Source organism: Arachis ipaensis, chromosome B09 (assembly GCF_000816755.2).
Source record: "Arachis ipaensis cultivar K30076 chromosome B09, Araip1.1, whole genome shotgun sequence".
In the NCBI taxonomy this organism is placed as follows: Eukaryota; Viridiplantae; Streptophyta; class Magnoliopsida; order Fabales; family Fabaceae; genus Arachis; species Arachis ipaensis.
In genome coordinates, this window is record NC_029793.2 from 137,882,780 (window position 1) to 137,894,208 (window position 11,429).

The 11,429-nt window shown below is 38.5% G+C and overlaps 3 protein-coding genes across 3 annotated transcripts; 1 reads left to right on the forward strand and 2 right to left on the reverse strand.

Annotated features, from left to right (window-relative positions):
* On the reverse strand, nucleotides 772-2,220 carry LOC107616320 (glutathione S-transferase T3-like). The gene is made up of 2 exons (XM_016318293.1): nucleotides 2,216-2,220; nucleotides 772-1,300 (listed from the first exon to the last, which is right to left on the reverse strand). Exons 1-2 carry the CDS (start codon nucleotides 2,218-2,220, stop codon nucleotides 772-774), a joined length of 534 nt encoding a protein of 177 aa, XP_016173779.1.
* On the forward strand, nucleotides 3,988-4,545 carry LOC107616319. Its single transcript, XM_016318291.1, has one exon. It carries the CDS (start codon nucleotides 3,988-3,990, stop codon nucleotides 4,543-4,545), a length of 558 nt encoding a protein of 185 aa, XP_016173777.1.
* On the reverse strand, nucleotides 7,589-10,709 carry LOC107616318 (cytochrome P450 78A7). Its single transcript, XM_021112466.1, has 2 exons — nucleotides 9,320-10,709; nucleotides 7,589-8,338 (listed from the first exon to the last, which is right to left on the reverse strand). The coding sequence occupies exons 1-2, from the start codon at nucleotides 10,322-10,324 to the stop codon at nucleotides 7,718-7,720; spliced, it is 1,626 nt and encodes a 541-aa protein (XP_020968125.1). The 5' UTR covers nucleotides 10,325-10,709; the 3' UTR covers nucleotides 7,589-7,717.

Sequence of the window (11,429 nt, forward strand, 5' to 3'; positions counted from 1 at the left end):
TTGCAACGGCTAGTTTTCCTTAACGGCTACTTAACGGCTAATTAACGGCTAGTTTTGCAACGGTCACTTTCATGAACAATAACGACACAATAATATTGACTAATTTAAAAACTTACATCAGAAATAAATAAAACAAACTACATCACATATCAGTAATACGCAATAAAAATAAGAACATACTACATAACTCTACGAATATAAGGAACCATTAAGTAAACCACTTGGCGATTATTTTCTCACATGCAATCTCATGAAGAGCTCGTCGTTTTTCACTCATTGTAGACGTGTCATCATTAAGTATTTGCATATCCATCTCACTTTCCCTTTCCTTGGCCATCCTTTCCATTTTCCTTTCTTTTGCTTTTATCTCCATTTCTTTAATATACCTCTGAGTTTGTAATTCTTGTTCTTTTATTGCCGCTTGAATTTGTAACTCCTTCTCTTTGATTGCCATCATCTTTGCTCTATGTTCCTTCTCCTCTTCTCTTTCTTTTTCCCTTTCCATTAGTTCATTTTCTCTAACATTCTTAACATCTTTGATAGAGATAATTTTTTGACAACCGATTATTTTCTTTCGCTAAAATCTTCAGACATCTGTGCTTTTTCCTTACCTTTTCGCTTGCTCTTCTTTGATCCTTGTGGGCGAACGGAAGAGTCCACACCGGGTTCGTCAGCCAACGATGCTTCTGGGTTTGATAAGGATGAGTATGCTCCAGTTGCACTAACCTTGGTTCTCTTTGAGCCGCCACTCTGTGTAGGTAGTTGGCTTCTTCATTTTTGCTCCAACCGAAGCATGTTCCATTGCCTCTCAAAAGTGAATTTTTGACCATAATGTGTGGAATAAAGTTTATAAGCCAACTCCTTTATATCATCAGCGTTCGAACCACTCCTTATGTTTCGACTAGCTTGATCGTAGCAACCAGCAAATTGTGCAACAACCTTGTTGATCTTATACCATCGTTTCTTACATGCAACTACCCCCCTTGTCATGTCGGAGTAAAATTCTACACAGTAGCTATGAATTCGACTCCAAAATGTTTTCCCCTTTTGATCGGTACCAATTATAGGGTCAGTTGAAACATTTAACCATGCACTGATCAGCATCTCATCCTCTTTCCAATGCCAGTGTTGAATACTATTTTGCCTCCGATCTTCAATATCATCATCATTGAGGTCGATAGCATCTAATCCACGAGGGTTGACAAAATCCAAATATTGCGAATTTGGACTAGATTGTATAGGAGTCTGAGAGGATGGGTTAGAAGAGCCACCAATACCAGATGAGTTATGTCTTGATGCACTGAATTGAGTTGGAAACGGCAAGGAAGTTGGAGTAACATTTTCGATAGAAGGGTTAAATATGGATGAAAATGAAAAATGGGGTGTTTGTGAATTTTGATTTTCCGGTTGGAATATAGGAAATTTGATTATTATAAGGAGCTTGAAAATTGAAATTAGAAAGATTTTGTGGATTTGGATTTTGAAATGTATTTGGTAGTGTGAAATTTTGATTTGGAACTTGAAAGTTTGAGGTTTGAGATTGTTGGGTATTTGGAATTTGAGGAAAGTTTTGTAAGTAATTGAAGAAAGAGTTGAGTTGGTTTGGATCTATTTTTTCAAACAAAAAATAATAGTAGCAGAATTTTGATTTTGTAAACTTGGAAGAAGACGAAGAAGAGTAGTAGAGAATGTGAGAATAAAAGTGTATCTAAGTGGTATATATAGAGTAACAAAATATTAATTTATTAATAATAATGGTAACATAATAACAGCTAGTTTCTAACGACTATTTTTACAACGGCTAGTTTTGCAACGGCTAAATTAATATAACAATATAAATATAAATAATATTTAATATTAATTTTGATATAAATAATTAATATAAATTATTAATTAAATAAAAATTTAATTATTTAATTATTATAATTATTAATAAAATAAAATATCAATATTTAATATAATTATTTAATTAATTAATATTTTATATAATTATTTATTTTTAATTTTACTTGCTATTTAGCAATTGTGTATTTGTTATCGAGAGTCCCATTTAGAAGAACTCCCTCGTTTTAAATTGCGTGAAGAAACTCAAGTGAGTTCTTCTCCAACGCCCCATCTCTCTTTTTTCTCTAACAACACTGTAAGAAAATTGCAAATATTTACTCGTTGAAGATGCTCTAATAACTCCGCCTCAGTCTGTGATTTTTATCCATACCTCATGAGGATTTCCCAAGCAACTTGGATTGTTATTTTTCTTCCAATCTTGCTTAAAGATCCCTGCTTCTCAAACGCCTTACGTATATCCTTCACATATTGTAAAATGAGTGTCTCCGGGATCTTCTATAATCTTATCTAGTCTTTTGACTATTTATTATTTTAATTTTATTTTAGGTTTATTACGAGTGAATAATTAAAAGTCATAATTAATTAAAAATAATTTATTTTTACAAAAATATATTTTGATGAGCTCAACAAATTTTATAGATATTTTTTAAATTTTTTAATATGGTCTTTTTAACTAATAGACTTTACAAAAAATTTAAATTTAATCTATTTGATAAAAATAAAATAAGTCCAGTTGAGTCTAAAATAATGAACCGAACCACGAGAAATTTAACTTACTTTTAAGATATCAAAATTAAATTCTATTTTTTTATTAAAATAAGTATATAAAACTAATTTTGGCTAACTCTTTAATTTGGATTTTCGTTACCCCTCTCCGGCTCTCCCCCTCTCTGGACTTCAATTTGTAAACATTTTCAAAAGTTGTTAGCTAGGTCAAAATAAATGCAGTGGAAGTGGAACTAGTTGGTAAAAACTGTTAAACTCGAGTTCAATTTTTCGTTACTAGTATAAGAGTCACTTTCATGAAAGGTTTATAAATATTTCTGTAAATATTAACTAATCTAAATATAGTCTTAATTTTAATAGAATAACTAAAACTACCGAAAATTTTGCTTTCAAAAATATGAAAAGAACATACCGTGATTGCTGGGTTTTGAAAAGGAAACAGAGGCGCTGAATCAATGCATAAAATGGGCAAAGAAATGTGGTTGATCAATTAATTAAACAAACATGATCAATTTGACTTGGAATTCGAAATGAAGTCAGCAATACATAAATAAGGTGCCCTCCACCGGTAGTTATCATTTATTGGCACCGACTATGTTGAAATTGTAGCCGGACAACACAAATAGTATCCAAGAAAGAGTTAACTAGGCCCGTTCATTATTGTTTGCAGCTTTTAAGGAAACACATATACGTAGACTGTAGAGTATTTTTTTTTGGTGACTAGACTGTACACTACCACAAAAATGGGGTTTAGCCACCAAATTTTAACTACGAACACTAAATCGTGATAAAAATAAATGACCGTATCTTCTATTTATCACGAAACATTGTTACGTGGCTAAAATTTAACCTTTTGCCAGTAACGTTAAAATTGTGGCAAATTGAAAATGCAACCCCCGATTAGCCACAAATATTCTTTCGTGGCCAATGTATGGTTGCTACGCTTATCTTAGAGTTTAGCTACGATTTTTTTCGTGGCTAAACCCCTTATTTCTTGTAGTGGTAGAGTATATATAATCCATGCAACCAAGGAGGTAGAGATCACTTACCACTATGCACTGAAAATACTGACCTTTTATTTTCGTAAGAAAAAAGTTTCTATATGTTTTTCACTGTATAATAATAATTAACATTTAATATTTGGGCAAAAAACCAGATTAAACCAAGGGAAGTTGAAAATTACTTGAATAAGCCAAACTGAAATTCGTTTCTGCAATGAGCCAAACCCTATATTTATATAATTCGAACCAGTGTGGTTCGAACTCAATTCATTAGTAATTCGAACTGAATATCTCGGAGTGTGTGAACTCAATCCTAAAGGGTGTCAGAAACCTCCCTGTTTGCTCTTTGGTGAAGGCAACTTATGGAAGGCTTGCGGAACTCTTTGTTCGCAAGGGTAGAGAGGCTGAGGCCCAGATGGGAACCGGACAGCAATTCAGTCAGTACTTGGTGAAGTGTATAGAGGCCAACTTGAAGAATTCGAGGTGCTTCACGGTGACTTTGTATGACCGGGATAACTTCGAGTTCACCGTAGCCGAGACCACCCCGACGGGCTCTTTCTCATTAGGTACCTACAGAGTATCGCTTGCATCCAGGACCTGTGACTGCGGGTACTTCCAGGCACTTCATTTTCCGTGCCAGCACGCACTTGCATGCTGCGCCTACTCACGGGTTACCTGGTCCTCTTATGTTCACAGCGTGTATCAGATTAGTTCAGTGTTCCGTGTGTACCAGATGGGATTCACACCGCCGATACCGGAGGGATTCTGGCCACCTTACGACGGGCCAACCGTGATCCCGGACCCTGCCAAGAGGCGGGCAAGAGAGGGTCGTCCGAGATCCACTAGGATACGGACGAACATGGACGAGGCAGATCCGAATCGGCCAAAGAGGTGTGGCCTTTGTCGCCAACCCGGACACACCCGCATAAGTTGCCCACAGCTTGGAGGACCGTCTCACACGGGGGGCCAGTAGTAGCGATCTTGTTATTGTTAGTGTTCATTGATTTTATTTTTCCTGTAACTTGTTATTGAAGATGATTTGTGTTATCTATTTATCCTTTTAACTTCTAGTAATGAAAAAGTTGCATCTGAATTTGAATTTGGTTAGAAATCCCATGACTGCAAAAGTTGATAACTACAGTGTCATATGATTCAATGATAATACATAGTCACTAATCCACAAGGTAAATAACAGATTTTTAAGTACAATAAAATGAGCATACAACAAGGAAAAATAGCTCTAAAGTAAATCATCTAAAATACATGAGTGAACCCTAACGTCCAAAACACATGACATGTAAATCATCTAAACAAGTGGGAGCCTGTCCCACAACGACGGGGAACCCGTGGCCTCTGACCTCTGCGGATGAACGGCTCCTCATCCTCTATCTCATCTGCGTCCTCATGCGGGGTAGGCTGTGCGGGTGGCGTAAAATGGAGTGGTGCGGCAGACGGCCCGGCGACAGACTGTGATGCAGCGGTGTAAGCGGAATGTGGGGTACCTCCCAAAGCAAACTGGTCACCAACAGGAGTCGTAGCAGGCTCGTTCAGATCAACATCTAAGGGTGCCTGCGTGGCAGGGGTCTGAGGACGCCTCCTGCCCGGCTCGTCCTCCTGCATGATAGCCGAAATCTCCGCCAGAAACCGTGGACTGCCGAAGTCCGGATCGAGCGTATCTGCCCCAAGGAAGTCCTGCCACTGTGATCCGGGAATAACCCATGGAGTACCGTCCTGCTGAGGCTGGTCGTCGGTGGGTACTCCAACAAAGTAATGTCCAAAAGGACCGGACCCAAGTCCAGCGTCACTAGGCTCAGCCCCGTCACCCATCCCGGAGCCATACCACTCACCTCCGTGAACCCCATCCTGGGTACTACCACCAGCAACTGAGGCCGCCCCTGCACCATCCCCGCCCTCAGGCCCATGCTGATCATCGTCATCGTCCTGAGGGTCAGGTGCAGCGGCATGAACCGCAGCACGCCCTCTACCTCTACCAGGATGATGTCGTCGTCGACCCCTAGCGGGGCCGGCCTCGTCGCCAGCCTCCATAGCACGCTCAAGCCAACCCCAGTCACGCTGGCTACGACGTGTGCCCACGCGAGCTCTCCGATCAACCCGCCTCCTATCCGGCACGTCGTCAGGCCGATCCATCTCAGGTACTTGCCCAGCTCCCCGCTGTGAGGCCTCGACAGGAATAGCAGCGGCTCTCGGATCGCCCAACTGCGGATCCGGAGACAAAAACCTCTTCCCGTGCTGACTCCACCAATCCAAAAACAGATGCGACGGACCAGGGTCAGCAACAACATCGAATCTCAGCACGCTCTCCGTACGGTCCTCCCAATACTGATGCCACTTCTGCAAATGGGACGGGAACCATCGATCGCCGCCTCTGCCGTCCTTCGACATCAGAAAGTCGATGTTTAGGGCGGCCTGTGGACGGGGCTGCACCCCTCCAAACTGCGGAAGAACTCTGTCTACCTGATGCCACTCTATAACGGCAAAGTAGATAAGCGATGTAACAGACCGCCACAGCACCAGATGCCGAGGCTCCAAAACCTCGGGATGCACGACCTGAAGTACGTCAGGGCTACTGTACGGCATCCAGATAAACTGCACGCATAACGATACAATGTCAGGGCAACTCGTGATGCCAACTCGTAAATTGTGGTTAAATAAAAAAACTTATTAAGTTACATACTGACCTCTCTATCCTGCAACCGGTCTATCCATAGCCTCCACGTCTGAACTCTAGGACCCTTCTCGCTACTGGAAGGGATGTAACCTGACCACCTGCAACATGCACATGTTTTACCGCTACTTATATGTGTGCTTAGGGTATCCAATAGTAAATTGAAATAGACAAAGATTAGAGAAGTACCTCGAGGCCAGTGGCCAGCTGAACGTCTCAAATCCTGCAGGCCTAAACCGAGGAAATCGCCAGAAAATCCATGACTGAAGTAGCTGAAGTGGGCCCGCTAGCTTGATAACATTTCTGTTCTTTGTGGAAGACAGTGATGAGAATGTTAGGTTAATTACTTACCCGTAGTAACCGACCTAGCAAGTAGCTAGCTAACTAGCTAGAATGGCTAGAAAAATCTTGCACATCGAAAAAGCTCATGCTTCCATGAATGACCAAACCTTGACGCGTTGCTCCGCTATCATTTCGATGCATAAAATTCATCATCAATACAATAATTTCAACAGTAATGGCTTCGTGAATTTCATGGCGTTAGTTGCTATATCAACTCCACAATATCCAACAACGATCTTTTTAACTATATTTTAACATATTTAGTTGTACCTTTAACAGAGTATATATTCATTTTATATTTGTTCATTATTATGATACACATGCATGGACTTAGTATCTTAAATTTAGCTTTATCTTTTGTATCTCTTCAAATCTATCTTAAATATGTACTTTCCATGGTAAACCAATGTTGCATTCACATGCACATGGATGGAGTATGTTTAGGGTTTAATTAATTAAATGAAGTGCCAAAACTTTGCATGGTCACGCATACAAAGTATATATATTTGACCACGTTTTATTAATTGAAAGTTAATAAGGAACAAAAGACCGTTTTATTTCAAGGTCCAAGATTATATGTATAGTAACAGATGGAGAAGTATATATATATATATATATTGCTTATGGTATACATAAGTTATAATAAGTACTGCTACTACAATAATACATCAAAGGATATACTTATAGCTATCTCACATTCTCTCACACATTGTTCAACTAACCTTGAAGGCAGTGCCAACTTATTTAGAAGTAGTTCACATTGGTATATTTTACACAACAATACGCATAAGTCCTAGTGAAAACACTCATTTTTATATCGTCAGTCGTGTTTTTTTTTTCTTTTATATATTCGTAGGTGAAAGTTAAGATACGAATATACAAAAGAAAATAGTTAAAACAACTGTCAATATAAAATAAAAAGAGTATATTTTCATCAATATTTAGTTGGAGTAAAAATTTATGTATAGTTATTTTTATGTAAAATTGATAATTAAAATTTGTTAGATAATAAATTTGTTAAATGTATTAAATTATCTAACAATTTTCGATTAACAATTTCACTTAACAATAACTTTACTTAAATTTTCACCTTATTTGCGACATCTCACATATAATATTAACCAACCCTTGGAATAGCCACAACCTTTAGAGGGGTTTTCATTTCACAAGAAAGCTTGAGCACTTCGGTTAGGTCAACAGGGTTAGCCATGTCTTGCAGCCATTCAAACCGGTGAACCAACTTAGCCACCCAAAGGGTCACAGTGGCAAGGCCAAGGTTCTTGCCGGGGCAAACCCTACGCCCGGCACCGAACGGTGCAAGCCTAAGGTCAACGCCCCTTATGTCAAAGTCAATGCCTCCTTGAGCCTTCAAAAACCTCTCAGGTTTAAACTCCAATGGATCCTCCCACACGTTGGGGTCGTGAGTTATGGCCCACATGTTCACCATTGTTGTGGTGTTCAATGGGACCACCATGCCGTTGCTGAGCTGGACATCTGATGTGGACAAGCGGGCCCATGAAAGGAGTGGACCAATTGGGTGCAATCGCAAAGTCTCTTTCACAATGGCCTCAAGATATGTTAGTTTTGCCACGTCAGCATCTGTAATGTTGTTCTTGTCCCCAAGAGAATTGTGAAGCTCATTGCGAAGCCTAGTCTGAATTTCTTGGTTGAAAACAAGTTCCGCCATTACCCACTCGGTTACAAGTGCTGTTGTGTCTGTGCCACGGAATATCATCTCCTGCAGATAATTAAACAAATTATATGCTCCAAGATTCAATACTATATATGTTACTGAGTTTTTGATAATGTCATGCTGGGAGTAATGACAAATAATAATGCTAAGGAGGAAATCTTTTCATCCAACATTAATTAATTTTTTAAAAATCATTTTATTTATTTTAAATTTTAAATTTTAAATAATTTTAAATTTTAAATTATAAAAATATTTAATTTAAAATTAACTAATCTTTTGTAGAAAACATCAGACACTTTTTGTTTTTCCGTGCTGTGTGAGAGTATGTTGTATCCATCACAAAAACCTATGACAATCATAAGACACCCACGAAATTTAGCCATGTGTCAAAATTCAATATTTTCACGACAAAAAAAACTCTATTTATGTCTTAATTAAAATCACCCTTCCACACAACTACACTAACTTTTTAAATCTATCTCCGTCAAACAAAACTCGCGTATCACTAACTAGGGGAGGGGATCTAAGGATGCTTAATGTTTTGATTAAACTAAAATACGGTGATAATCATTTTCCTAAGATACACGTGTTAATAAGATGCATGTGCATGCATAGTCAACCACCTTTAATTCCTACGTCATTATAATAAGGTAAAAGATTTTACATGAAATTGATACTTAAGAGTCGTTAGATGAAAATTTAGTCAAATCAGTCAAATTATTTAACGGCTCTTAGATATCAACTTCACGTGAAGTCGACTGTACCTGAGTTTTCACCTTGTAATAATTAAGATATGAAAAAATATAGGTAAACAATGAAAATATTAAATAATGTGAACAATAGATATATTAGATGTTCATTTCATTAAGTGTACGGATGGTTATTTTAACATTAAAATTTAGATGGATAATTTAGAGATGTAGTATATTTTTATTTGATCGGTGGTTGTTCATGTTGTTCAAAATAGTCATTGTTTACCTAATACTCCCCTTAAGATATATATAGTGCAAATTAAAGAACACAAACCCATAAAACCGCAATCATATCGTCATCTTGGAGCTTTTCATCCCCTTCCAACGAGAGCAGCACATCCACGAAGTCTGATCCATCAGAAATAATCTTCTTGTCCTGACCCAATCGATGTTCATCCAAAACCCTCTTCACAAACCTCTTTACGCGAGGAGTAAGAGCGGAACACCGTTCCTTGATGTGAAAAGGGTCGTAGAAGAACCTCATCCATGGAACATAATCACACAAGTTGAAAGCTCCTAAGAGCTCAAACCCTTCCCTCACCATCTCACGAAGCTCCTCAACTTGGTGATCGCTATTCTGGTTTTGTTCTTCCATGTTGTATCTTTTTCCAAAGACGGTTCCCATAATGTTGTTAAGAGCCGCATCTTGGAGGTGTTTTCTTAGGAAAACAACCCCATTTTGTGATTGTTCTTGAGCCACAGCTTGCAACATGGCGGCGCAATCATGCCTGCGACCAGCCTCATGGGCCGCGATGCGCCTAGGAGAAAAGAGATGAATGGATGCAATCTTTCGAAGTAAACGCCAGTATGAGCCGTTGGGTGCAAACCCAATGGCGCGACTGAACATGAGGCTCTTTGCGGAATCTTTAATGGGACGATCCGCAAAATGGGGCGAATTCAAGATTTCGCGTGCCATGTTAGGATTTGAGGTGATAACTGCAGGTGTGGAGCCTAAGCTGAAGGCCATGAGTTGTGTAGCGGAGAGGGTGGAAGCAATGGAAGCTAGGGTTCGGTGTGGAAGGCCATGGTTCAAGCTGAATAAGATACCAAAGATTGGGAACCCTTTGGGCCCTGGAATTGGGACAGGGCCCATTTGGTTCCGGCCGTTTCGCCAAGCTACTCCTCCCATTGGGAATGCCCATACTAAAATTCCAATGGAGAGAAGTGCAATTGAGGCTACAAAGATTAGATTGTTAAGCATGTTATTTTGTGTTCCTAGTATGGCTGGGAGTGTAAGCACCCACCAATTTGTGTCTAAGGTGGTTGAAGATATCCCCATTGTGTAATTGACAATGAAATCGAGAAAAGGAGGAAATTGGTGTTGGGGTGAAGAGGAGGGGCATGAGGATCTCGGTATAAATAGTTGTGCATGTGCATGTATTTAGTAGAAGTTTAGTTGGTAGTGTAGGTTTGAAGATATTTTTTTGTGATTTTTGAATTGGCAAAAGGAGTTTGCTTGTAATGGAAGTTAGAGGTACGTGGCAATTTGCTGAGGGTATAAATGCGGCCAAAACCGTATACTTGTTCCTTTGTTTATTATTTTGCTACATTTACTCCTTCAATTAGTGTTGAAGTGGCCAAATACTTCGCCACATGTGGCCTTTCTCATTGAAGAGTCATGCTATTTGCACCCTTGATTTTGGTGTATATGTGTAACGGTGACATATGTCGCCTTATTCAAAAGAAGAAAGTAAAATGTTACTACGTTAGTACAACTATATTAGAGCGCAGCCATCCACTATTTAGCAACAAATCTTAAATAAAATTTAGATTTGCAGTCAATTAATTCTTAATTTGTTAAACTAAAATTACATGGATATCAAGGGTTATATGTTAGATATAAGGTTATGAGTATCGGAACCGTTCTAATAATTAGTTTATAAACTGCGACAATTTGTTAAAAAACTTGTTAACCAAATCGTGGCAGTTTTAAACCGTCACAAATAATTTAATCTTATTTTACGATAGTTATGCCAGCGATTTATTAGAATTGCCACAAAATTAATTCTTCACACCCTAAATTGTAACGGTTATCGAACCGCTAGTATGTTGTTAAAAATCGTCGCAAATTTCCAAAAAAAAATGCCGTTATTTTCTGTGTGTCTTGCAGTGAAAAAAATCCTGAAATTAATAAATCATCAATAAAAATTCAAAAACAGCACTAGCAGTATAGCAAAGTCATTTTTTAATCAATAAATTCAACAAAAACACAAAACTCCTGTAATCTTATCAATGATTTCACTTTAGAAATCAAAATAAAAAAATAAAAAGAAAAACATATTGTTCTGAATACTGCCATTAACCTTCGACATAAATTGAGCGTGATGGAGAGTAAGACAACGGCGAGACGACGATAAGCACCACAAAGGCGGTTAGATGAGATG

Bases quoted from the DNA above. Each gene is read 5' to 3' on its own strand.
- LOC107616319 (XM_016318291.1), top strand. From the start codon at position 3,988: ATGGGAACCGGACAGCAATTCAGTCAGTACTTGGTGAAGTGTATAGAG.
- LOC107616318 (XM_021112466.1), bottom strand. From the start codon at position 10,324: ATGGGGATATCTTCAACCACCTTAGACACAAATTGGTGGGTGCTTACA. The intron at 8,339-9,319 runs GTTTGTGTTCTT...AATTATCTGCAG, and splicing joins ATATGATTGCGGTTTTATGG to GAGATGATATTCCGTGGCAC.